Raw genomic sequence first — 24,111 nt, 5'->3', positions numbered from 1 at the left:
CAAAACCTCAGGCCATGGTTCTATCGTCGACGAAACTATATTACCTCACGTCCCTCTCGGCCGTTTTTTCAAGCCAAGGCACGCCGCGATCGTGCGTGAGAATAGTCTCATGTCGGCGATTGCGGCGGCCCCCCCGGACTCGGCAGGGTCTTCTTCTTTAAGACGATCGCGCGCTGCTCTCGTCGGCTTAGGCTAAGCTACCTAACGCCCTCCTCCTTCTCGCGCGACCCCGCCGTCTTTCCATCCATCCACTTCCTTCCAGCCGGTTGCGTCCTCGTTACCTATTTGACCCCTCACCTTCCCACCCTTCCAACCGTGCCCGCCTCTCTGACCTCCGACCGACCTGACCGAACTTCCCGGCCCGCCGCCGTTCGCCTCGGACGTCATACTTCGACTCATATCCGCTTCACCACCGTCTCAACCCTCACCACCTCTCTCCCTCTTCTTTTCCACACCCACCACTTTTTCCCTCCCCAGACGCCGCCATGTCGCAGTCCCCGCAAAATGGCGTCTCTGGCCACTCCACGCCCGCTCTCGAGCTGGCCGACTACCAGTTTCCCACCCAGCGCCTGAAGAAGGTGCTCAGCGACAGCGGCAAGACCCCCCTGGTCTTGGTCGCATGCGGCTCCTTCAGCCCTATTACCTACCTGCACCTGCGCATATTCGAAATGGCCCGGGACTGGGCCCGGTACAACACCGATTTCGAAGTTATCGGTGGTTTTCTTTCACCAGTCGGCGACGCCTACAAGAAAGCTGGGCTCGCTTCTGCAAACCACCGTGTACGGATGTGCGAGCTCGCCGTCGACGACTCGCCTTGGGTCGTCGTTGACAAATGGGAGCCACTGCACAAAGAGTACCAGCCCACGGCCCGTGTGCTAGACCACTTCGACCATGAGCTGAACGAAGTCCTTGGCGGTATTGAGGATTACACGGGCCAGAAGAAGAAGATCAGAGTGGCGCTCCTTGCTGGAGCCGATTTGATCCAGACCATGTCTACCCCGAATCTGTGGGCACCCAAGGATCTCGACCACATTCTGGGAGAGTATGGTGCATTCATTGTCGAGCGCGAAGGCACCGATATCGACGATGCGCTTGCCAGTCTCCAACAATGGCGGAACAACATCTACGTCATCCACCAGCTTGTGAAGAATGACGTTTCCAGCACGAGAATAAGGCTGTTTTTGAAGCGCGACATGTCGATTCGTTACTTGGTGCCAGAGCCGGTCGTCAAGTACATCGAGGCAAACGCACTTTACAATGACGATGTAGCTTCGGTGGCTGGCAAGGACCAGCCCGAGAACAAGGGGAAGGCTATTGCTGAGGCCTCTGGCTCCACGACGGTCTAGATTGATTCTGGACAGCATGCTGTGTTTCGACCGACAGGGGTGGTCGACTTTCTTATTTTTGCCGTTTACGATGGGATACCATGCAATCGAGGCTGGGTAGGTATGGCGTTGGGTTAAATTTAGATATCAGACAGAGAGCCGTCACCGGCGCCACATGGGCGGCTTCTGTCTTTTGTGCATAGAGTAGCAAAGAATTGCAAGATCTCTCACCTATGGATGACGCTCGGCACGGCCCGATGTTGCCCGAGTAACAATTGATTGGCTGTCACTTGCCCATGCAGTCCCTCAGCAGCCTAAGATAAACGCGTGGCTGTGACGCCTCTCCCGCCAGCAAATCACTAGGTATATCCCATCTCCTACACCTTCCCGCCCCGCGCCCTCGTTCCCTCTACGACCGCCGCCCTGATTCCTCCACGCGCGAACCGGCTCCAATGCCCCGGGACTCGTACCGCCGCGACCGCGACTATTCCTACGACCGAGAGCCCGAGCGAGACCGTGATCGTGATCGGCGCCGGGAAAGCAGAGATCGGAGCAGAGCTGCGCGGGGCTCCAGGCACAGAGACAACAGCACCCGCGACAGCGGTCGAGAGAGCGGCAGAGACAGCGACCGGGAAAGAGAAAGGAGACACCGCCGTCGCGAGCGAGAATACCACAGCGGCTACGAGTCCAACAACCGCGACTACGACACCGACCGCGCACGCCGCGAGCGGCACGAGCGCCGCGAACGCTACGAACGCCGCGCACGCCGCGAACGCCCACGCGAGCACGAACATGATCATGACCGCGATCGCTCGCAGCGCAAGCGCCGCGGACATCGCGCGACCGACTCGACGGGGGAGTTGCTGCCAAGGCCGGAGCGCTCGTACGACAGTCCTTACCACGAGGGAAATCGCAGCCCAACCAAATCGCGGCATCCTCGACACCATGCCCGCGGCGAGTCGGCGCCCGATACGGGCGGCAGCGGCGGCCCGCTGCTGATGGACAGCTTGGCGCAGTTGGACAGGCAGAATGCGAAGGGCGGGTGGCGCAGGTATGACGATGAGTATGTGCGTGAGGTGAGGGAGAAGGAAAAGGAGCTGGAGAGGGCACGGAGGAAAGAGGAGAGAGAGGAGAAGAGGGAAAGGGATAGGAGGAGGGAAGAGCGCAGGGCTAGAGAGGTGGAAATGGATAAGAGGAAGAGGTACGAGCAGGAAATGGGTTTCAGAAGGAGCAAGGCCACAGTGGATCCGGAGCTGGAAGACGAGCTGTTGAATCATGAAGAAGACGATGATTATAGTGATGAGGTGGACACGCACTTTGGGCCGGTCCCATTTTTGGATTCTCCCCGAAAAACCAGGCGCAGCGAATATTTGCACTCTCCCGAAAGGCCACTCAAAACCGGCTACACGGAGTCTCCAGGAAGAAGGAAAGAATACACCGAGTCTGAGCTTGATGAGATGGAGGAGCGGCAAATGCAAAGGAAAGGGAAAGCCTACGCCAGCGGCGCCTTTGTGGGAGGGAAGCCCAAAAACCGGGTTGTCAGTGGTCCTTTGCTGGAGAAGGGTGCTCATGAAGAGTACGAATACCATATGACCCGGAGAGGCGGTGGTGCCAGTGTGCCGTCAGATTATGATGATGTTGGACAAGGGAAGCGGAAGAAATGGAAGAGATGGATTATTATTGCGGCCGTCCTCATCGTAATTCTCGCTATTGTCATTCCGGTGGCTGTGGTGATGTCGAAGAAGAGTTCAGACCACGACAGTCCAGCCGCCACTGCGTCTTCGGGTCCTAATAACAGCAACCTGGACGGCATGTCTGAAGACGACATCCCTAAAGATGCTCAGGGCACCATACTGGATCCGTTTACCTGGTACGACACACTGGATTTCAACGTCACATACACTGGGGAGACCGTGGGCGGCCTCTCTGTAATGGGCCTCAATAACAGCTATAATGACAATGTAAGAGCAAACGACAAGGTGCCGCCATTGAACGAAACATTCAAATATGGCAACATGTCAATCCGTGGGGTCAACTTGGGAGGCTGGCTGAGCATTGAGCCTTTCATCACACCATCCTTCTTCGAAAGCTACAGCACAAAGCAAAACGTAATCGACGAGTTTACCCTAACGACAGCTCTGGGTGCAAGCAAAGCTGCCTCCAAGCTAGAGCAGCACTACTCGACCTTTGTAACACGCAAGACGCTCGAAGACATCCGCAACGCCGGCTTCGACCACGTGCGCATCCCCTTCAGCTACTGGGCCGTTAGGACATACGACGACGACCCATACGTGCCGCAGATATCGTGGCGGTACCTTCTCCGTGGGATCGAATGGGCGCGGCAGAATGGGCTGCGGGTGAACCTAGACCTGCACGCGCTGCCAGGGAGCCAAAACGGATGGAACCACAGCGGGCGACAGGGCGTCATCGGATGGCTCAACGGCACCGATGGCGACCTCAACGCGCAACGCAGCCTCGATGTCCACGACCAGTTGTCCAAGTTCTTCGCGCAACCGCGCTACAAGAATCTCGTGACAATGTACGGACTCGCCAACGAGCCGAAAATGGTCGACCTAGACACACAATCCGTACTGGACTGGTACAACCAAGCCATCCCCCTCATCCGCAACAACGGAATCGAAGGCATAATCGTCTTCGGCGACGGCTTCATGGGCCTCGACAACTGGCAAGGCAAGCTGCAAAACTACACGGACCTACTCCTCGACGTGCACCAATACGTCATCTTCAACGTCGACCAAATCGTGCTCTCGCACAGCGAGAAGCTCAACTTCGCCTGCAAAGGCTGGACGCAGCAAAGCACGCGGTCGATGAACAAGGAGACGGGCTTCGGGCCCACCATGTGCGGCGAGTGGAGCCAGGCCGATGCCGACTGCGCGCAGTACATCAACAACGTCGGCTGGGGCACCCGCTGGGAGGGCACGTACAACACGGGCAACGACAGCACCAACGTACTGCAGCCGACGTGCCCGGCCCTGAACGCGACGTGCAGCTGCGCCAACGCCAACGCCGATCCCGCAGAGTACTCGGAGCCGTACAAGAAGTGGCTGCTAGACTTCGCTCTGGCGCAAATGTACAGCTTTGAACAGGGCTGGGGCTGGTTTTACTGGACGTGGAAGACCGAGCGCGCCACCCAGTGGAGCTATGAGCTTGGTATGAAGGCGGGCATTTTGCCCCAAAAGGTTTGGGATCGGGACTTCAGCTGCGAGACTGATAGTATTCCGGATTTTGGGGAGATGGGCTTGCCCGACTATTACTGAGACCGAATGGCTGGGACTAGAATGAGGGAAAGGGGGTATGGTTGCATGGCTTTGAACGCAGGACTGGACGGCATGGCGTTGGGGTGTGGTCGTCGTTGCTTTTGTCTTCGTGCGACGTCTTCGAAATGGGTTCTTGCTTTTTTCTGGCATCGGTCAGCGGTCATGGCATCTTTGGCTTTTCCACCAGCGCGTCGTATAAGTAATGTCGTCGCTCATATGATGAGGATATGCTTTTCTTTACGCATAGCGAGTCGAGGGCTTATGGGACGGCATTTTGTAGACGTCCGAGCTGGTCTCTGGATGTCCAGTTACACGTACATTAGCGACAAGGCGTTTTGCGTTAAGAATATTGGTCAAATGAATCATATTGGAACAAAGAGTCTGCAAGCATTGGAATACCCTGTCTACATGCGAGAGACTGAACGATGTTTGGATAAACGGCCAACGTTGATGGCACCAAACTCCAAAGCTATGGGGTATGACTATACGCCAACATTGTAATATCCCAACTCCCAGATAGATCCGGTGTACAAACAGCCACCCCTATAGTCTCGGTTCCCAATTAATCCCATCTCGTACTCCATGCGAAACGAACAATCTCCGGAACTCCAAACACGACGCGCCCCTATCTCACTTTTTTTTTCTTAAGATCTCCGGGCCACACCCGTAACGATCAGTTCGCCGCTCCCAGCCTCGTACTTCCATCCCTCTTGCATCAACATCCTCCCGACCGCCGGACCGATCTTGCTCTTCCCATCCTCGTTATGCCTGCCCTTACCAGTGATGATAGTGAAACCATCACCGATTCCCCCTCTTCCACCAGAATAACTCTTGATCCTCGCCTCTCCTAGTCCCGCCCACCACGCATTGACGCGCTCTCGCGTGATCCTGGTCGCGTCCTTGACACTTACGCCGTGCAGATCGAGTCGTGTAGGCGTGCTTTGTGCCGCCACGAGCGCGTCTGCCTCCTGTGCGCTGGCGACCTTGAGCGCGCGACTGAGTTCCCGGCCTTGTTCGCCGTAGTACCCGGCCACCGCTTTCATGAGCTTGTCCGACTTGCCCCTGCGGAAGGCGTTCGAAGCCTGGTCGAAAGCCGCCGAGCGGGCGGCGCTGAATGCCGAAGCAGTGGTCCCGAGGGGGGTTGATGCTGGCGCTGCCGAGCTTGCCCGCGGCAAAAGTGCAGAGTCGGGAGATGAGAGGTCGACTGGTACATATTTGGGGATGATCTGGATACCTCCGCTGGGACGAGCAACGGTCTCGGTAGCGGTGAGTGCTTTGGCGAGTTCGTGTGCTGCGGCTGAGGATGGGTGGGTCATGCGGATCAGGGCTAAGGCGTGCGGCAGGTCGATCGCGGGGAACTCTGCCGTGAGATCGATGGAGTTTTGCAGGACGACCGGGTCATCGGCTTGTGCGTCTTCGTTGGTCTGTATGTACGGCTCGATGAGCGCAAGGATGGTTGCTGAAACGGATCCACCGTTCTTGTGATAGATTGAGGTGACCGACTGTGCGGATATGTTGGCACGCAACGATATAAAGCCGACATTTTCCTTTGCTGATTGCCATTTGTTGCCTGCTACGACTGCTGGCTCCGAACTGGATCGCGAGTATTCGTCGAGGTTCATGTACTTGGTGCCCTTTTTCTTCCCCTTGCCCTTCCGGCCGCGGGGTGCTGCATCATCTACAGCAAACGAATCGATACCTTTCCTCTCGATCTTCTCTTCGCCTTCAACGCCGTCTAGTTCTTCGAACAGAGCATGATTCAGTAGCTCATCTGTCGCCTTGCTGTAGTCTCCCTTGCACTTTTTCAATACATGTGCGATGGTGAATGGCTTCAATGTCGGAAATGTTTCCATGAGTTGCAACTGTTTAGCATCACCACTGAGATTTTGAAAATATTCGGTGAAATCGTTAGACCCCGTGGGCGACGTCGCGGGTGATGCATTTTCGCCTACGCCGAGAGACGACATGGCAGTAGAAAGACTGGTACATGCTGAAGGAGAGTCGTCGCTGCGCGCTGATAGGTCGCCGCGACCCGAGGGCGACGATGCGGGCTCAAAGGCAGCCTGACCACCGCTGCCCGATGGGTCAAAGTCGGTTTGCTGCTCGAGAACGGCGTTCGCCTTGAGGGGCTCAAGCAGTTGGCGCGTCAGTTCAAGGGCATTTTCCTGGCCAGCATAGTCATGATAGATGGCGTAGACGATGGTGGCGTCCAGAGGCGGACAATAGTCCTTCTGTGGCATAAATCAGCATTCTGAGGGGTGGGAATGTGGATCAGGGCTGTACTTCGAGGATGGTCAGGTGCTCCTGCATTCTGGGGGATAAAGATAAAGAAAGAAAGGAAAAATAGATGGAGAGAATCAAAGGTATTATACAGGGGAGAAGAAATGCCAGAAACAACCAAGCAAGACAATGTCTATGTTAACGCCAACACCCGTCGAACCATGGCTTCCATCGATGACGCGCCGACGGGCCTTTCGGTGAATCGAGGAAAGTGGCCGTTCGTCAACGGAGCATTGTTTCGCCGTGTCGGCTGCCTCCTGACCCTCACTACTGTTCCATTTGGATACGAAACATGGCACGCTTTGCTTTGTGCATTTCTCCATGCTCTCCCGTGGGATACTATAAAAAAAAAGTGGAGTCTAGCTACAGTACTCCCCAATCATGCTGCTCGCTTCTTTTGAAAACCCCTGTTAGGACGCCGTTCCTGAAAATGAATTCCCCAGCTACGCCGACCATATGAACATCAAATCATCCTGCCCTTCCCATTCCCGGGATCCAAAGCCGCACTGCTGAGGGGGGCTGAACGTTCGAGATCGTTTATCCTCCACCCTCGACATGACGACGTGGCTATGCCGCATCCCTGTCGCTTCTCGCACCTTCGTCGTCTTCTTCAACATGGTAGAATCGCCTATACCCGTCGTTAGGTTTGCCGCTACGAACGGGGTTCACTTTTTGAAATACAAGTGTTGTTCGTAGTACGCGAGCATCTGGCGAGTGAGCAGTTAGCGGCGCAGAAACAAACAACCAAAACAAAAGATCTCTTACTTTCTGCGGGCACTTGTGGTTCAACACCGACAGCTGGTGGCGCGACTTGTGCTTATTGTTCCAGACAACGAAGGCATAGCGCTCGGGGTGGCCGGTCTTGGGGTTGGGCTCTTCTTCGATAGTATCAATGTGCTGCACGTGTTCCTCCCAAGAGCCGGCAGGAGGGGTCCATTCCTTCTCCTTGCGAACCACCGCTTTTGTGTCGGGAGTTCCGGACCCCTCACTCTTTGCTTTCTTGCCGCGATGTCCGGAACCCTTGGGCTCGGGTGTGTTAGAGGCGGCTTGGGAAGACTTGCGCTTCTTCTGCTTTGGCTGCGCAGTCGGGCGGCCACCGATCTTGTCAAAGTATTCCTGGAGGGCGTCCTTGGCGCCTTCACTTTGGGTCCGTTAGCATCAGCTTATCCGAGGTATTCAGCGTGTCGTAGGGCCTACAGATTCTCCTCCGGCTCCCAGGTCCTGTCTGCCGCCTTTTCGTAGCCCAACCACTTGACTTCGTAGTTGATAGAGCCCTGTCCATTATCAGCGCGCGGGCCTAGTGACATGGCGCGGGCATTATGCTTACATCCGTGTCGATAATGTGGCTGACGATTCTCTCCACGACATATCTTACGACTCTGGTTGGCTCAATGGGGATCTGGCGCGCGTACGGGCAAGCTTCTTACTCGTCTGCCTCCTCATCGTCGTCCTCTTCCTCTTCAGGATCGGCATCAGCCCGGGCGGTGGGCTTCTCGACCTCCTTGTAGGGGATGTCGGCGTCGGAAGTGGAGGCTTCGTCGTCGCTGACCATAGCTATATTTGCAGTCGCGTCAGTGAGAGTCGGACAGATGGGCGCGCGGACGGGAAGGCTCACGAGGCATTGTCGCGGGACGCTGCGATACGAGCCAGGGGGATTGACGCGGACGCGGGGTAAGAGTGAGGGAGCAAACGCGTTGTTTGGTTGCGGGCGCACCTAGAGAGAGAGAGCGGCGCGCGCGGGCGTCACGTCTTGTCGCCGCGTCGAAATCAGAGGCCCGAGCTTCCTCCGGGTCTTTGGCCCGCGCGCCGGCCGCAAAGACTCCAAACCCGCTTGCTGTCCGCCGCCCGAGTTTTTGTCCCGCAGCAACCCACGCGCCCGCAACACCACCTTCTCTCAGGCTTTGGGTGCGCTCTATCTCTCTCGAGCTCCTCCGTTTACTTCCTGTCATCCCAAAAGCTCCGTCTCGCCGACCGAGCACGCTACGGCAAGATGGCTATGCGTAGGTTCTCCTTATATGCCCCTCCACAAGCTACTGGCTGACGGTAATTGCGCCGCAGAACTCGATATGTCCAACGGTTAGTCTCGCCCATGGGGCATTGGTTCGCAAGCTTCGCCCCCGCTGACACAAAGGTACAGCCCAGGTGATGAAGGATGAGACGGGAAGGCCCTTCATCATCGTCCGGGACCAGGGCAAGAAGAAGAGACAGCACGGCAATGAGGCGGTCAAGTCACACATTCTTGCCGCCAGGACGGTCGCCAACATTGTCAAGACGTCGCTGGGCCCCAGGGGTTTGGACAAGATTCTCATCTCCCCGGACGGCGACATCACGGTCACGAACGACGGCGCCACGATTCTTTCGCAGATGGAGATTACGAACCACGTCGCCAAGCTCCTCGTCGAGCTTTCCAAATCCCAGGATGACGAGATCGGAGACGGCACCACTGGTGTAGTCGTTCTGGCCGGCGCGCTGTTGGAGCAGGCGTCGGACCTGATCGACAAGGGAATCCACCCCATCAGGATAGCGGACGGTTACGATGCGGCTTGCGAGGTCGCCGTGGCTCAGCTGGACAAGATCAGTGACGAGATCCCCTTCACCAAGGAGGAGACGGAGAATCTGTTCAAGGTCGCCAAGACCAGTCTGGGAAGCAAGATCGTCTCCAAGGCCCACGACCAGTTTGCACAGATTGCCGTTGATGCCGTGCTCTCGGTTGCGGACCTGGAGCGGAAAGACGTCGACTTTGAGCTTATCAAGGTCGACGGCAAGGTCGGCGGTGCGCTGGAGGACTCTCTGCTCGTCAAGGGTGTCATTGTGGACAAGGACTTCTCGCATCCTCAGATGCCTTCCGAGGTCCGGGACGCGAAGCTCGCTATTCTCACCTGCGCGTTCGAGCCGCCCAAGCCCAAGACCAAGCACAAGCTGGACATCACGACCGTGGAGGAGTTCAAGCGCCTGCAGCAATACGAGAGCAGCAAGTTCACGGAGATGATTGAGCAGATCAAGGCGACCGGTGCCAACGTCGTCATCTGCCAGTGGGGCTTCGATGACGAGGCCAACCACCTGCTCCTCACCAACAGCCTGCCTGCTGTGAGATGGGTCGGTGGCCCTGAGATCGAGCTCATCGCCATTGCCACCAACGGCAGGATAGTGCCAAGGTTCGAGGACCTGAGCGCTGAGAAGCTTGGTACGGCTGGCGTTGTCAGGGAGATGAGCTTCGGCACGACGAGGGACAAGATGCTCGTCATCGAGGAGTGCGCGAACACCCGGGCCGTCACCGTGTTCGTCAGGGGAAGCAACAAGATGGTATGTGAAAAAGTGGACGCCCGTTTGAGGTGGAGAAGTGCTGACGGAACACGTAGATCATCGACGAGGCCAAGCGGTCACTTCACGATGCCATCTGCGTCGTTCGCAACTTGGTTAAGGACAACCGCATTGTGTACGGCGGTGGCGCGGCCGAGATTGCTTGCTCATTGGCCGTCGAGGAGGCAGCGGTCAAGGTAAGTCCAATTGGCCCGGAGTTGTTGTCTTATCAAGCGGAGGATTTGGCGGCTGACCTTAGGGACAGAGCCCCGGCCTCGAGCAATACGCCATGCGCGCGTTCGCCGACGCGCTCGACGCGGTGCCGATGGCGCTGGCGGAGAATTCTGGTCTCAGCCCGATCGAGACGCTTGCGTCCATCAAGTCGCGGCAGGTGAAGGAGGAGAACTCGCGGTTAGGTGTTGACTGCATGCAAACGGGCACAAACGGTAAGTCGATTTTCGTGCATTCTAGACCTCCTGCGCCATGTTTGGCGCGCTCCCTGTCCGCATTCTGCAGCCACCGTTGCCAGTTGTTATTGCCGCTGCATGTGGCTGCTCATCATACGCGGCGCGCAGCGAGTGTAACACCCGCAGCCTGCACGATAGCGGACAGCCCCATGCTGGCGCTGCAGCGGCTCGTACCTTTCTTTTTGCGCCATCTGCCTCGCGTCCCGTCTCCGCCTCGGATGCCATTCGCCATGTCGCACTGCAAACCGAGAATTGTGGCAAAGAGCTGACCCGGGCGAAAACAGATATGCGCGAGCACTTTGTCATCGACCCCCTGATCTCCAAGCGCCAGCAGCTGTTGCTCGCCACGCAGCTCTGCAGGATGGTCCTCAAGGTATGTCACAGTTCATCTCATCTATCGATCGCCCTCTGCCTCCCCCACCAGTCCCACCCCCATACGTCACCCTTGCAGCCCTCCCGGCGCGGCAGTCCAACGCACACTGCATGGTGCAGCGCGAGGGCGCCGTCCCGACGTTCCCCACAAGCCACAGTCACACAAGAGCCGGGGTTGCTGCTCAACCGACCCTCCATCGGTTGTCACATCTCACCCCCCCACACGCACTCCCTCCCTCCCGCACATCATCAGTCATTGCAGCTGCCTCCACACGTGTCACCCACACCCCGGGCTGCATTGATACGCGCTCCGGGATCCCCGATGCGATCGCACCGGTGCGACCGTTGGCCCAGGATTGTCGACGGGATCTAGCACCCGCGCGCCCATCCCCATCTCCCCGGCCGCGCATCCCATGCCGCATCCTGGCCTCAGGATGCCTATCGCTAGCATTCTGGGCCTCACCGCTTGTCTGTCGAAAACAACCCATGGCTAATACGTGCTCCAATAGGTCAACAACGTCATCATTGCCGGCAGCGACGAGAACGAGTTTTAAGCCGGACCGGCTTCCCCGACTGTAAAAGGAGGGCGCGTGTCCATGCAAGGAGGTGGAGGGGGAGGACAGGAGTAGAGAGAATGTGTGTCAAGAAAAAAAGAAAAACCATTTTCTTCGTAGCTGCGATGTTAATGCCATGCCATGCGATGCATGTGGGACGTTCGCGGAGACGCAGGTGGGAAGCCCCGATGAACACGGCAGATGGAGGGCGGGGGCACGGCGTGGTACGGTACGCGCGGTTTTGCTGCTGCTGTGCACCGCTCTGGCTGCAGCGGCGGGAGGGTTAGGGGTTGCACAGGAAGTACTCCGCATTTTCTGTAGACTCGAAATTTTCAAGATGCCGTGTGGGGAAGAAGAGACGTTGCTCGCCGTCGTTGTAGTTGGTGGTGCTGTGAAGAGCTGCTGGCGGTTGCAGTGACATGTGACAGTGTGGGAAGGTTGTTTGGACGTTCCAATGATTAATTATTTCACGGCGTGCCGTCGTTGTCGTAGAAGACACTGACACACTGGTTACTCGGCGCTGCTGTTACTATTGCTATTACTATTGCTATTGCTGTCATAGTTACTGTTACTATCAATGGTGTTGCTGCTGTTGCAATCTACGTAGTACGTTGTCCCCAGCGAGGAGAATGCAACACCATCGAGCCATTTGCACGTTAGGTGGACCGACCACCGCAACACTCAACACCGACTGATATGATAACCGCACGCACCAATCTGCGTATCTCCAGCTATCTACACCCGGCACTCTCGGTGCCCTTGCGGGTCGGACTCCCTCCCTCCTAGCTCTCGACCAAGTGTGGCTAGGTCCCGGTATCATAGAAGTGGACTTGACTTCTCCACTCGTACGGATCATGTTATGGAGAAAACGATCCAGACCAACAGTAGGCGCCACATACGGGCGTCGGCGAGCTGGAACGTGAATAGAAACGGTCTTTGGGCCTGATCCGGGCCGGTTGGGGGAGCGTGTCATACGCGCTTATGGAAACAGGTTTCGAGAGGGGTTTAGGGGAAGCGGAGGGTTCCTGATCGATGGATGGGAGTTTAGATTGATCGATCACACAGAAGGCCAGGCGCCTTGTGCTCTCCGGTTTATGGAATCCACCGTGCCCACACCAGGAACCACGACCGATGTCAAAGGCATGGCAGTTGGGTGGCCTCTTCTTGCCGCGACGACGACGACGGGCACCAAAACCTACCGTTCCTAACCACCAACTGCGCAGTCCATCCCCATTGTTTGGCATTATTCGCCATGGCTCTACCAATCCTCCCGTGTCGATCTTGTCTCGTCTCAACTCGTACTCGAGGCCGAAGGATGCTGCGCCTCCGATGTTTGGCCGCGTCCTGCGTTGCGCGTTTGCATGCCTGGCTAGGCTATGGCATCTAGGCCGGCTGGCAGCTAGGCCGACCGTCACGCCGTGCCAGTAAACGCTGGCCGTGGACCACGTGTGAAGCCATGAAGCCATGCAAGGAGGCTGCGTGTTCGAGAACGAGGCCAACTCGTACGCTGGTGCGGCGACGGGAAGGGTGCCTGATGGAAGTGTCTACACTATGAGTATTGAGTGGTGGTACCTACAACACCCTCCCCTAAAAGTCAACAGTCGGTCTGCCCGCGATTGGGCCCAGCCCCAAGCCAGCTAAGCCCTAGCCATGTCATAACCTTCTCCCCGTGAGTGGCTGTGCCAACACAAGACACAATTGTCCGAGCGCGGCGAAACTGGAGAAACTCGCTGGAGAAACCCCTCGTGCCTGGACCGACCCGGCCGGTGGCTGATGCGGCGGCGACCAAAGGGCATTGAAAGTCGTTTGCCGCCAGCCTCGGCGTCAAGACACGTGCCGGATGCTTTGCTTTGCTTTGCTTTGCTTTGCTTTGCCTTTGTTTCCCTTGCAATTCCATCGTTAGACAACTTTGCATTAGCTACGTTTAGTCAGCATTGTTTATTACCGAACCCATACGTGACTTTCGTGCTGACTTGCCGCGCGCTTCACCAAACCACCAAACTCAAACTCGCACCGCCATCACCCCGCGCAATCCTCCGCCCCCCGCCGCCCCCAGGAAGCCAACGCAGCAAGCCCGTCGTTGCAACCAAACTCGCGCACGCTGCCGCCGCCTCAGCCACACGACGCGCACGTGCGCGCGGAAAAACCCTCGCGGACGACCGCCGCTTCTCTCCTTCACGTCCGCGCAATGGCCTCCATGAACGATGCCCGCGATATCATGGGCTTGGCCGCCGGCCAGGACCTGCCGAAGCCCCCGCCGCTCAAGAAGCAGAAGTCGGCTCCGGCAAAACGCGTCAGTACGTCGCTGTATCCCATCTAGATGGCTGGGTTGGAAGCTAGCTGACACGCGTCGCCGCAGCTGGCATCAACCGCGAAGTTCAGGCGCTCTACGGCGAGCGCGCCCCGCCGGTAGCCGTCGTCGAGGCGGGCAAGTCGTACCAGCCCAAGCGGAAATGGGGCGCAAACAAGGGCCCGGCTCAGAAATGGTAAACATGGGCGACGGATCGCCGCGCGCTGGGATTGCTGAGCTGACGCTGGCACAGGATACAGAGGCCCTTCACGAACCCGGCGCGCACTGACGGACTCGTTCTGAGGCACTGGCAGCGACTCGACCCCAACAACACACCACCGGCACAACAGGATGGAGACGTCACAATGGAGAACACTGAGAATCAGGACCCTCTTCTGGAAACCGACTACCCGTTTGCCAAATTCAACATCCAGCCCGACGGGCCCGAATACGACGATGAGCTGTACGAGGCGCATCTGCGCAGCGACGAATGGAGTAAGGAGGAGACAGACTACCTGGTTGAGACGGTCAAGGAATACTACCACCGCTGGCCGGTCATTGCGGACCGCTACGACTTCCAGCCAAAGCAACCTTCCGCGGACCCCAACGCGCCGGACGGAGCCGCTGCGCCACCCGCCATTGTCGCCAAGAAGCGCAGCATGGAAGACATGAAGTTTCGGTACTACCAGATCAGCGCCAAGCTGATGGAGCTGAAGACGCCCATCGCGTCCATGACCAACGCCGAGTTCGGCCTGCACGAGATCTTGACCAAGTTCGACCCGGACCGCGAGAAACAGCGTAAGAAGGTAGCGGCGGCCTTGCTCGAGCGCTCGGTCGAGGAAATCGCCGAAGAGCAGTTCCTGCTCGGCGAGCTGCAGCGCATCAACACCAACTACGAGCGGCTGTGCGCCGAGCGCGATGAGGTTCGTGCACGCCTCGGCGCTCCCCAGACGCAGGCCAACACGTCGGCGGCGCAGTTCCAGTCGAGCGCGGCGCTGTCGCAGCTCTTCAACCAGCTGCTGGCGCACGACCGCAGCAAGAAGCGCAACGGACGCCTGTCGCTCAACACGTCGGACAGCATGGGCGGGGGCACGCCGTCCGGGCACCAGACGCCGGTGACGGGCGGCGGGCTCAGCGGCGGCGGGCACCGCGACTCGCTGGGCGGCGGGGGCGCGCCGGGCGGGCACAACAAGCGCGCCAGCCTGGTCGGCCCGTCGGGCCTGGCGGCCCAGCAAGGCCAGCAGCAGAGCATGCCGCCGCGGCAGCTGACGGCGCGCGCGCAGCAGCGCCTCGGCGTCACGCAGCACGAGCGCCTCACGTCGGGCGTCACGTTCCGCAGCGACCGGCTCAACAAGCTGCGCCTGGCCAAGTCGACGATCCAGACGCAAAAGGTCGCGGCCGCCCTCGCCGAGCTGCGCATCCCGGAGATAGTGGCCCTGCCCACCGTCGACGTGTGCGACGCCTTCGAGGGCCTGGTCGGCAAGATTCACAAGCTGCTCGACCTGCGCAAGCTGCTGGAGAAAGAAGAAGCCGAGGTCGCCGTCGCCGAGAACGTGCGCAAGGAGCGCCTGAGGCGCGAGGCCCTGGAGCACGGCGAGGACCCGGATGCCGCCACTGCCGCTGCGGAGGAAGAGGGCGAGGCCGACGCCAACGCCGACAAGGGCGACGTCAATGGCAATGGCGAGGCGGTGGCCGCGAAGGGCAAGGGCAAGGCGGACGCTGAGACGACGAATGGCACTACGGGGGAGGCGGAGCAGGAGGAGCAGGAACAGAACAAGGACGCCGATGTTGATGCCGATGTTGATGCCGACGCGGATGCGGATGCCGACGCCGACGCAGATGCAGATGCAGACGCCGATGCCGATGGCGAGGCCGACACGCCCATGCCGGATGCGCTGCCCTCGACGGAGCGGGACGAGGCAGGGCCGAATGGCGTGGAGCACGATGAGGGTGGAGGAGCAGGCGGGGAGGCGGCATCATCCGCGGCGGGCCAGAAGCGCAGTGCGAGCGAGATGAGCGGGACGAGTGGTGGGAGTAAGCGGAATAGAAAGTAGGTACTTTGTATGTAGTATGGATGTACGTGAGTTAGAGAGTGAGAGTAGGTGGGTGGGTGGGTGTAAGAAGAAGCATAGCTATGGATGATGACTTGTAGAGTTTATGAGGATCATTTTGGTTTTGCGTCATGAGGATGCCTGCATAGCGGTGGTGGTTGTTGACATTGATACCTAACCTAGATGTTGACGCGCATGCAAGCCATCTCCGCGTTTCGCTAGCAGCAACAAAATAATACGTGCCAAGAGAAAACGTAACAAAAGAAGCGAGCGGTTATCGTCCGAAACTATCGCCCAAGACCAGTTTAGCCGCATCCAAACCAAGCCTAGCATCCTTACCACGCTAGCAGGGGCTGGGAGAGAAGTAGGAAAGTCGCGAGCGAGTGCTCGCTCCTCCCTCTCAACAGCCCGCAACGCAACGGTGAGATGCCCACGTATGAAAGGCGGGCGTGCGCCCTACGCCCGTGGCGCCGTGCCCGGCCGTCTCTTGTACTTTCGCGGATCTGTAGCGCCAGTCGCCGTCGCGTTAGCCTTGCCCTGTTCTGTCTGAAGCGGTGCGTGTTCAAAGAGCGGGGCGACATTAATGCTCCTTCTTCATCCATCCGTCCACGCCATCGTACGTTCCCCCGCTGGTCCGCGCGTAGCCGGGGGAGGGGATGGCGTGGTGGCTGGGGTGTGTGTGTGTGTTTTTGTTATTTTTGTTGTTTGGGTCTAGGAAATAGTCATTACGTACCTTTGCGCGACATCTTGGTCTTGTCGCGTGTGCCTGTGGTCCGGAAATAAAGAAGTTAGTGCCGGATGCGGTCATGAGCAGGTCATGTGTGAGGGAGGAGAAAAAATGTAAAAATGGAAGCGACCTAGGGAGAGGGCAGGCAATGGCATGGTAAACAATGGACGACGACGACGACAACAACAACAACAACAACAACAACAACAAAAAACAATGGTGAGGGCGGAAAATCGACAGAGCATATGACAAGCCTCCGGATGCAGGGATCAATGGTTCCGGCGCGGGCTATCGGGGAAGTGGCCGCCAGACCCCAGATTTCGCCAGAGTATATGCAAGAGGGCGAGCCTCAAAGCTAAAACCCGGGGGGGATCATGTGAAGAAAAAGCCTAGACGGGGCCACGAGCCATGGGGCCGCGGGCAGCTCGATCAAAAATCGACACCTTGTGCCAAAGCAGGTCATGTTTTGGAATGGCTGGTTCCCGGCGCCCCGGCTGGCGGTCGGCTGGATGCAGGGGCTCATCGGGTAGCTGCGGGCCGGAAGCGGGTGAGGACAGCAAGCCAATGTGGCCGGCCATGGTTGGAAGAGGGCAACGAGAATCAGACGTACCTTTACCGCCTTCCCAGAAGCCGGAGCCTTTTTTCCCAACGAGCGTCGCGTGGCAGATGGCGCAATCCTCCGGGCGGTAGTTTTGTTCGCGCGAGCCTGAGGGAATAAAAGATAAGTATGACGATGGATGAGATAGAGATGGCTGACTCACAAAATCCACTAGATGGAGAGGGAAAGAGAGACATGGTCAGCACAGATGAGCAAGATGGGAAGGTGCGGGGCACGCGCGAGTCATGTGCGGGGGGGTGACGACCGTGACGTCGGCGTTGTGGGGAAGGCAGATCTGGGGGGCTCCTTCCCTGAACGTGACCACCATCGTACTCACCAGATCATCCGGTTGGCGTGCTCATTGGGATGCTCGGCCTCCTGATCATGGCACCTTTGCGCTCCTACGTCAGTCCATGGCGCAAATGGCGTCGAGCGTTGTGAGATAAGTACCTGTCGCAAGGATACACCTGGCCCCCCCTCCGTGTCAGCCCCACGCCCCCAACAGTCAAATGCAACATGTGCGTACCTTGCTGCAACACGAGAATCTGCGCCCTATCGTCAGCCCCATCACCAACCTCCCAATTGCCGGGTGCGTGCCGCTCACCGGAACCATCGATGGCTCTTTGCGTAGTGCGCGCATCGCCCGCGCTTCGGCAGCTCCTGGCCTGCCACAATGCCCAACTTCTCCTTCGCCTGCCGCCCCGGTCAGCCCAGGAAAAACCCATCGCCGCGCCAGGGTCGCTTGTCCCACCTTCTTCCGGGGTAGCGCGCGGCTCGCTCGAACTGCTCACTCCGTTAGAAATGCACCATGGCTTTAGGCTCACCGGCTCGCATCCCGCCTAGCAACTTGCACCACCTACCCGCAGATGCGCTGACCAGCAGGAATTTCACCTCGGGAATGCGGAATGCTGACGCCCCAGTTAGCCCCGTTTGAGGTAATCATGGCTGCAACACCCACTCATCTTGTGATGGCACTCCCTACACATGGCCATGGACGATTCGCCTCGTACCGACACCACGCCCGGCGCCCCATACTGCGTCGAGCATTCTGAGCAAGTCGGGACGAAGTTGCTAATCACGCCTGTTAGCGCCCTGCTTTTCAATGCCCGTAAGAGCCCTTCAGTGCAAACTGAACCTGGGAAGCATGTCGACTGGCGTGCAGCCGTCCAAGTCGAGGTACCCGGCCCGGATCGAATTCCCGTGCATCAAATCCATACGATAGCCTTTTGCCTGCGTCAGTCGCATGACCCCGAGCCAGATGATAGATGCCGTCATTTACCTATTTCCATGGGGTACGCGCACTTTTTGCACGATTCAGAGCGCACGCCAGTATGGCTTGTGTTAGCACTGTTCTTGATGTTAGTAACATCCATCTGATCCTTGCAACGAGTGCATTTGACGGTGAGGTTGAGGGAGACAAGCTCCATCAGCTCAATGCCATAGAGCTCCAGATGAGGAAATGACATCATGATTCCTCGTTCAGGCCCTGATGTTGGAGCCATTTGGGTGCCCGCGGCGTCGTCTTCACCTCCACTCTTAGCATCCGAGTCATCTGAATACGAGTCGGAGCTGTCTTCATCGTCATCCGTGCCTTGCTGGACCGTCCATTCGGGAGGTCTTGGTATCGTGATGATGTGGCTACGGTCTTCATCTGCAATGTTAGCATCTCTAAGAGGTTGCGACCCGGGCTGGTCTATCTTCAGAACCTCCAAATCAAGTTCAGTCGTGTTTTCTGCTGTGGGGGCCTCTTGCTGCGCTACAGGGGCTGGAACCGTAACTGGTGGTTGCGGAGGCTGAACCGCCATTGAATGCATGTTCTGCGAGAGGTAGTTTACGTGGTTCATCAAGGACATGGCAGGGTTCTCCCGGACCCTAGCCTCGAAAGCCTCTTCCAGGGGACGGGCTGCTTGCCTGTCAATGCCCATCAACTCTGTTCTGCACGGCTCCAGAGGGTAAATTGGGGGCACCAGTAATTTGATCGTCTTAATTGCTTGGAGGGCCACCGGTAAATCTCCTCTGCGCCGGGGTTCTACTGGCACGACGAAAGCATCGTCTGAGAGCTTTGCGAATTGAGGCAGTCTCCCCAAGCGAGCCTCAAATTGGCGAGCCTCCTGCTCTCGTTTGGCCTTGGCCAAGGCCTTTTGCTCGGCACTGTAGACAGGTGCAGCCGGTTTGACCACTGACGGCGTAGGCAAAGCAGCGGGCTTCTGAGTCACGACTGACGGCGGCGAAGGCTTTGGTGCATTGGGGACAATGGAGATTTTGATGGTCTCAGCTTTCTCCGCGGTCAAAATGGTCTCCAATTGACGATCGAGCTCTTTGAGCATGCCCAGCAGCGTCTGTTTCGGGTTGGATGCAAGGGCCTCGAAGCCCTTTTCGACGTTGATTTGGTAGCCCCTATCCATAACCTTGTTTGTGACACTCAAGGATGGACGTGCCCCGGATGGATAATTGAGCGGAACGCGAAGGATGCAGCCCAATGCGTCGATATCAAAAGGAAAGTCGGGATCAGAGGGCTTCATGTCAAATGTCAAGACGGTGCAGTCTGCCTCTTGGGTTTCATTCGGGGAAAATCTGCGCCTGAGCTGCGCGATCTGAAACTCGCGCGGATCCTCGACCTGCGCACGTGGGGTGGGACGCTGCACCACCTTGGAGGGATCGACCGGGGCGGCAGGCTGGTGTCGCATCTGAAGCGGGGGATTGCTGTTTGATGAGCGGTCGTCGGCAGGAGTCCCTTGCGGCGGCTTTGGACCCTTTTGCTTTGAGCGGGAAGGGTCGTGGGAGAATTGACAGGCATTGCCGGCCCGACAACCTAGAAAAGGTGCAGAGATATCAGCTCCGGAGTCTGGTGATCAGAAGAGACTTGACACGACCCCACGTCTCGCTTGGGCGTGGGGGCGCGAAGGCACAATAAGCAATCAGCCATTACCGGACTTGGAGGCGAAGAAGCGGCAGGCGGGCATGCTCCTGTGAGGCTGAAGGGATGCCAGCTCAGAAGGGCCGTCGGGTCCTGAGATGTGAGCAGATGACCCGGGTGCAGGCGATGCGCTGTCAACGTACCAGGGGCCGGGCGGAAGGTGGACGGGAGCTCCGCGGTCATGGTGATAGGGCGAGGAATTGCGGAGGGAGGCGATCCGGGTCAGGCGCGAGCGCGCGCCCGTCTTGTAGTTAGGATTGCCTCTTCTTGTGACTCAAGATGAATAGTGAATGAGAAGGGTATGACGCAAGGGCAGGCAAAGTCACGGCGGGCATCTTTGCACTCACGCTCTCTCTCCTGTGGCCTGCATACGCGTTGGGGGACCCGGCGCGCGAGCGAGAACGACCGGTGGAGCCCGGCCTGTTTCCCTAGCGCCGATGCCGCGGGCGCAGGCGGCTGCCGCCGGCCCTCCAGCGCCCTCGACTCACCCACTCACCGCACCGTTGCCGCCCGACTCGAGTTTCAAGAAATGTCCACTTTTCCCGCTAAACTGATTACCATCTACATGCCGTGAGGTAATGTAGCCCTCTGCCTCGCGGTGGAGTCGCCAATGCAACCGCACCCCACCGCTCCCTACAAGTACACATTGAATACTGTTACAGGGCCTGGACGGCTCACATGTGAAACCAATGCAACCGGGCCTGAGCCTGTGTCCCCTCTGAGAGCCGCCGCCGTCCAGTGCTTGGATAAAAAGGAAGGAAGATTTCGTAGCATCGTTCGTGCTGCTGCTGCTTCAACAAAGTGCAAAGATGGTATCCCGGAAATTTTCAGCAGAAGACAGAAAAAGAGAAAAAGAAAGCAAAAAAAGCAAGTAGTAGTAGTAGTAGTGCCCGTCCCGCCCCGCCGTCATGTCAAGCAACGCCGTGTCGAAAAAAAGAATCAAAATCAGATCAGAAAAAGAGCATTAACAGAAAAAGCAATGTGCCCGGAACACCGCCTCGCTATGTTCGCATGAAATGCAATCAATGGATGCCGTTGACCCCCCCATCTAAATGCGGGGGCGGGGGAGGAGCGTATTCGTCTCGGAGGACGGCCGACGCCGCTTACCAACCCCTCTCGTGATATTCCTGAAGTCCACTGTCGAAGTAGTTTGCTCCATTCGTGGTCCAGGAGTTGTTGCCCTTGGCGGCCGATTCCTTGACGACTGCAAGAGGCGCCGGTTGAGGCTCGCCAGGGTAGTGCTTAAGGTTCTTCACGTCGGTTGAAGTATGCCTCCTCTTGAGTACTGCATTGTTGGTCGAGTTCTTCTGCTGGCGTTCCCAGAGGAGATGCTTGCGAAGAGATTCCGTCAACTCTGTCGTAAGCATGTTCCGCCTAGTAGTCCGAGGAGAAAGTGCAGGAGGAGCGTGAGTGTTGGAGGTAGTCATGATGATAGGCTTGGACCGAGGAATTTGGCTTTCCTGCGGTTGCTGCGACTGCTGCTGCGCCTGTTGTTGTTGTTGCTGTTGCTGTTGCTGTTGCTGTTGTTGTTGTTGTTGTTGTTGTTGTTGTTGTTGTTGTTGTTGTTGTTGCTGCTGCTGCTGCTGCTGAGACTGCAGCTGCTGCCGTTGCGACGACTGCTTTGATGGCTCGTAGCGCAACGTGTGGGGTTCGGGGGTAGCGCCCATCGGGCCGTTCAGTGTGGAGGTCCTTGACCGGCGCATCGCTGGCGTGGACTGAGAAGCTGCGTTTTGCAGAGCTTGGGCGCGGTCACCCTCGTGCATCAGGGAGGTGAGGAGCGAGCGGCGGGAGGTGAGGTTTGGTTTCGAGTCGACTCTCTGGAATGACACCTTGTCATTGACGCTGGAGGGTCCACTTTCATCCTCGGAATCCTCCCACTGGTCATCGTCATCCTCCTCAATTGCACTCTCCGAAACTTCTTCCTCACTGTCGCTCTCGAAGACGCCTTCGCTCTCATATGCTTTGGGATCATTGATCATGCGGGTCTGGATCTCGTCCTTGAATGACGTTTGCTTCCGGCCCATGTAGGGCCTCTTCAAACCGGCAGACAACGAGCTGCGCAGAGTGTTCATTTGCATATGAGTCTCGAGGGAACTCTGGCCATCCTCGTCGGACGATCCGCCAAGAGTGAACATTGCACCCTTCTTCTTAGGCTCAGGCCTGAAATGCGACTGCTGCTGCTTTAGAATGGGAGTGGGAACAGCCGCCGCTTGTTGAGCGTCTTGCTGCAGGTTGGTTCTAGACCTATACGAGGACGAGATGCGGCCGGGTGAAAAGCCGCGGACGACGCTGTGAGTGCTGTTCTCGGTGGAGGTGCTCGTGTCGGATTCAATGACTTGGCTTTGTTTCGACGAGTCACTGTCGAGAGCCGTGGCGACGGTCGAGGTCGATGACTGGGCAGCCACGGTAGCCGGCGCGGGAGCCTTTTGGGGAGTCGTGTCATGTTCGTCCGCAATGTTTTCGCACAGATCGCTGGCCTGGACAGGTGGGGGCATGGGCAATGGTTGCAAAGGCTCCAGCTCTTTCTTCTGTTTTATGGAAATGACTAGGCTCTCGAGGTCGACGGAAGTGAGGTGCTTCTCGTTACCTCTGCTGCGGCTGTCGGTGGAGTCTTGCCTGCGAATTTCCGGGCGTGAAAATGACGGGGTGTCGAGAGTTGCGCAGTCGGCACGCTCGTCCGAAGAGTCGTCCGAGTCGACACTCGACGACAGAGCGGGCATGGACAGAGACTCGGACTCAGAGCTGTTGCGCGTGAAAGTCCAGCGAGGGGCGGCAAACAAGGGCTTGTTGTGGTCGGGAGCGCAGCAGAACGTCTCGCGGTTCCACAGGCGCCAGCTCAAGTTTTCCAGGCGCTTGCCATCTTCCATGGTGTCGGAGCACTTGGAGAAAACTAGAAGCAGGTCCCGGTCAGCGGGACATAGCGCGGGGTGAGCGGAAGCGGCTTACTGGACCAAAGGCCAAACAATTGCTCGGCGGAGCGCGTGTCGACGGTGTGAATGGCGGCGGACTCGACCTGGAGTATGGGGACCTCTGGTTTAAAAGGCATGGTGGGCCGGTACCGAGGGGAGGTGGAGGAAGGTAGAGTAGTAGGTGTGGGTAGGTAGGAAGCAGTAGTGCAAGAGGGCTGTTTCCGGTGTTGACGATTGCGTCAAGATCGGCGGACCCGAAAACCGCGGCGCTGGCGATGGAGTGCAGGCGTTCGGCTGGGGCTCATAAGTAGAGCAGCAGCATGCCCGGACAGCGTGGCAGGTGTGGTGAGACAGACGGGGAAAAGGTGGTGTGGTAGAGATGGTTGAGGGAGGGTGGAGGGCTTTGACGAGTGGCGGCCTTGCAGCAAGCAGGCAGGTGTGGTGGAGCGGGCGGAATGGGGAAGGAGCTGGGGGACTTGGGATCATAAGCAAGAGCGTGGGCGAGACAGTGCTTTTGTCTGTCTCGCTCGACTTGCTGCGCGGTGGGACGGGGCGTTTGCACTTCGGCAGCACAGGGCACGGGCAGGGGCAGGGGCCCGGCGGGCAAGGGCCTTTGGAGGCAGGCGCGGGCGGGCGTGGACAGGCGTGGGCAGGGGGGGCCGGGGGGAGGGCAGGCGCGGGCAGTGAAAGAGAGTGAGAATGAAAGCAGCAATCATCTTTTTCCAGAAGGCGCGGCGAAGCGTAGCAACGGCCGGTCTTTCTCCGGCCCGCCCACGGTCGAGACGCGAAAATTTGCGCCGCCCCTGTGGCTGGTCCATCACATGCCCCGCCGCGCGCAGCCTTTGGGAAGGTGCGACCAACTGTTTGCAGATGACCCGGACCCCGGTGCCACCGCAGCCATCCGCTGCCTGCTGACCCCCCAGCCGCACCGGTCAAGCCCATATCCCGCCCCATCCAGCTAATACCAGCCTAACCACTCACGTGCTTCCCTCACTCATCATCAATCGTCCCTCCGTCCCTCCCTCCTCGTGATCGCCCACGTG

The 24,111-nt window shown here is 58.2% G+C and overlaps 8 protein-coding genes across 8 annotated transcripts; 4 read left to right on the top strand and 4 right to left on the bottom strand.

The window, feature by feature from the left end:
- On the top strand, positions 1–1,574 carry K452DRAFT_292382 (uncharacterized protein). Its single transcript, XM_033541370.1, has one exon. It carries the CDS (start codon positions 486–488, stop codon positions 1,344–1,346), a length of 861 nt encoding a protein of 286 aa, XP_033392179.1. The 5' UTR covers positions 1–485; the 3' UTR covers positions 1,347–1,574.
- A 121-nt stretch (positions 1,575–1,695) lies between these two features.
- On the top strand, positions 1,696–4,984 carry K452DRAFT_292381 (glycoside hydrolase family 5 protein). Its single transcript, XM_033541369.1, has one exon. The coding sequence runs from the start codon at positions 1,778–1,780 to the stop codon at positions 4,601–4,603; it is 2,826 nt and encodes a 941-aa protein (XP_033392178.1). The 5' UTR covers positions 1,696–1,777; the 3' UTR covers positions 4,604–4,984.
- K452DRAFT_322408 (uncharacterized protein) lies at positions 4,955–7,049 on the bottom strand. Its single transcript, XM_033544502.1, has 2 exons — positions 6,887–7,049; positions 4,955–6,834 (listed from the first exon to the last, which is right to left on the bottom strand). The coding sequence occupies exons 1-2, from the start codon at positions 6,911–6,913 to the stop codon at positions 5,248–5,250; spliced, it is 1,614 nt and encodes a 537-aa protein (XP_033392177.1). The 5' UTR covers positions 6,914–7,049; the 3' UTR covers positions 4,955–5,247.
- A 129-nt stretch (positions 7,050–7,178) lies between these two features.
- Positions 7,179–8,591, bottom strand: K452DRAFT_292378 (uncharacterized protein). Its single transcript, XM_033541368.1, has 6 exons — positions 8,499–8,591; positions 8,311–8,437; positions 8,211–8,253; positions 8,081–8,157; positions 7,649–8,024; positions 7,179–7,590 (listed from the first exon to the last, which is right to left on the bottom strand). Exons 1-6 carry the CDS (start codon positions 8,503–8,505, stop codon positions 7,549–7,551), a joined length of 672 nt encoding a protein of 223 aa, XP_033392176.1. The 5' UTR covers positions 8,506–8,591; the 3' UTR covers positions 7,179–7,548.
- Positions 8,592–8,873: 282 nt separating this feature from the next.
- On the top strand, positions 8,874–11,576 carry K452DRAFT_302731 (uncharacterized protein; the record flags this gene model as incomplete). The annotated part of the gene is made up of 7 exons (XM_033542629.1): positions 8,874–8,883; positions 8,942–8,959; positions 9,021–10,186; positions 10,243–10,380; positions 10,449–10,629; positions 10,935–11,023; positions 11,532–11,576. The coding sequence occupies 7 exons, from the start codon at positions 8,874–8,876 to the stop codon at positions 11,574–11,576; spliced, it is 1,647 nt and encodes a 548-aa protein (XP_033392175.1).
- Positions 11,577–13,566: 1,990 nt separating this feature from the next.
- Positions 13,567–15,961, top strand: K452DRAFT_362510 (uncharacterized protein). Its single transcript, XM_033546507.1, has 3 exons — positions 13,567–13,873; positions 13,936–14,062; positions 14,120–15,961. Exons 1-3 carry the CDS (start codon positions 13,765–13,767, stop codon positions 15,918–15,920), a joined length of 2,037 nt encoding a protein of 678 aa, XP_033392174.1. The 5' UTR covers positions 13,567–13,764; the 3' UTR covers positions 15,921–15,961.
- Positions 15,962–16,146: 185 nt separating this feature from the next.
- On the bottom strand, positions 16,147–20,549 carry K452DRAFT_129743 (uncharacterized protein). The gene is made up of 15 exons (XM_033535277.1): positions 20,303–20,549; positions 20,172–20,252; positions 18,522–20,054; positions 18,378–18,465; positions 18,201–18,313; positions 18,082–18,150; positions 17,994–18,028; positions 17,847–17,935; positions 17,769–17,787; positions 17,693–17,709; positions 17,580–17,633; positions 17,406–17,413; positions 17,255–17,350; positions 16,651–16,683; positions 16,147–16,420 (listed from the first exon to the last, which is right to left on the bottom strand). Exons 1-15 carry the CDS (start codon positions 20,340–20,342, stop codon positions 16,374–16,376), a joined length of 2,322 nt encoding a protein of 773 aa, XP_033392173.1. The 5' UTR covers positions 20,343–20,549; the 3' UTR covers positions 16,147–16,373.
- A 713-nt stretch (positions 20,550–21,262) lies between these two features.
- Positions 21,263–23,205, bottom strand: K452DRAFT_313150 (uncharacterized protein; the record flags this gene model as incomplete). Its single annotated transcript, XM_033543631.1, has 2 exons — positions 21,263–23,049; positions 23,106–23,205. The coding sequence occupies 2 exons, from the start codon at positions 23,203–23,205 to the stop codon at positions 21,263–21,265; spliced, it is 1,887 nt and encodes a 628-aa protein (XP_033392172.1).
- Positions 23,206–24,111: the final 906 nt, after the last annotated feature.

This window comes from Aplosporella prunicola, assembly GCF_010093885.1.
Source record: "Aplosporella prunicola CBS 121167 unplaced genomic scaffold K452scaffold_47, whole genome shotgun sequence".
Classification (NCBI taxonomy): Eukaryota; Fungi; Ascomycota; class Dothideomycetes; order Botryosphaeriales; family Aplosporellaceae; genus Aplosporella; species Aplosporella prunicola.
This window is presented reverse-complemented; position numbering and strand designations above follow the sequence as displayed.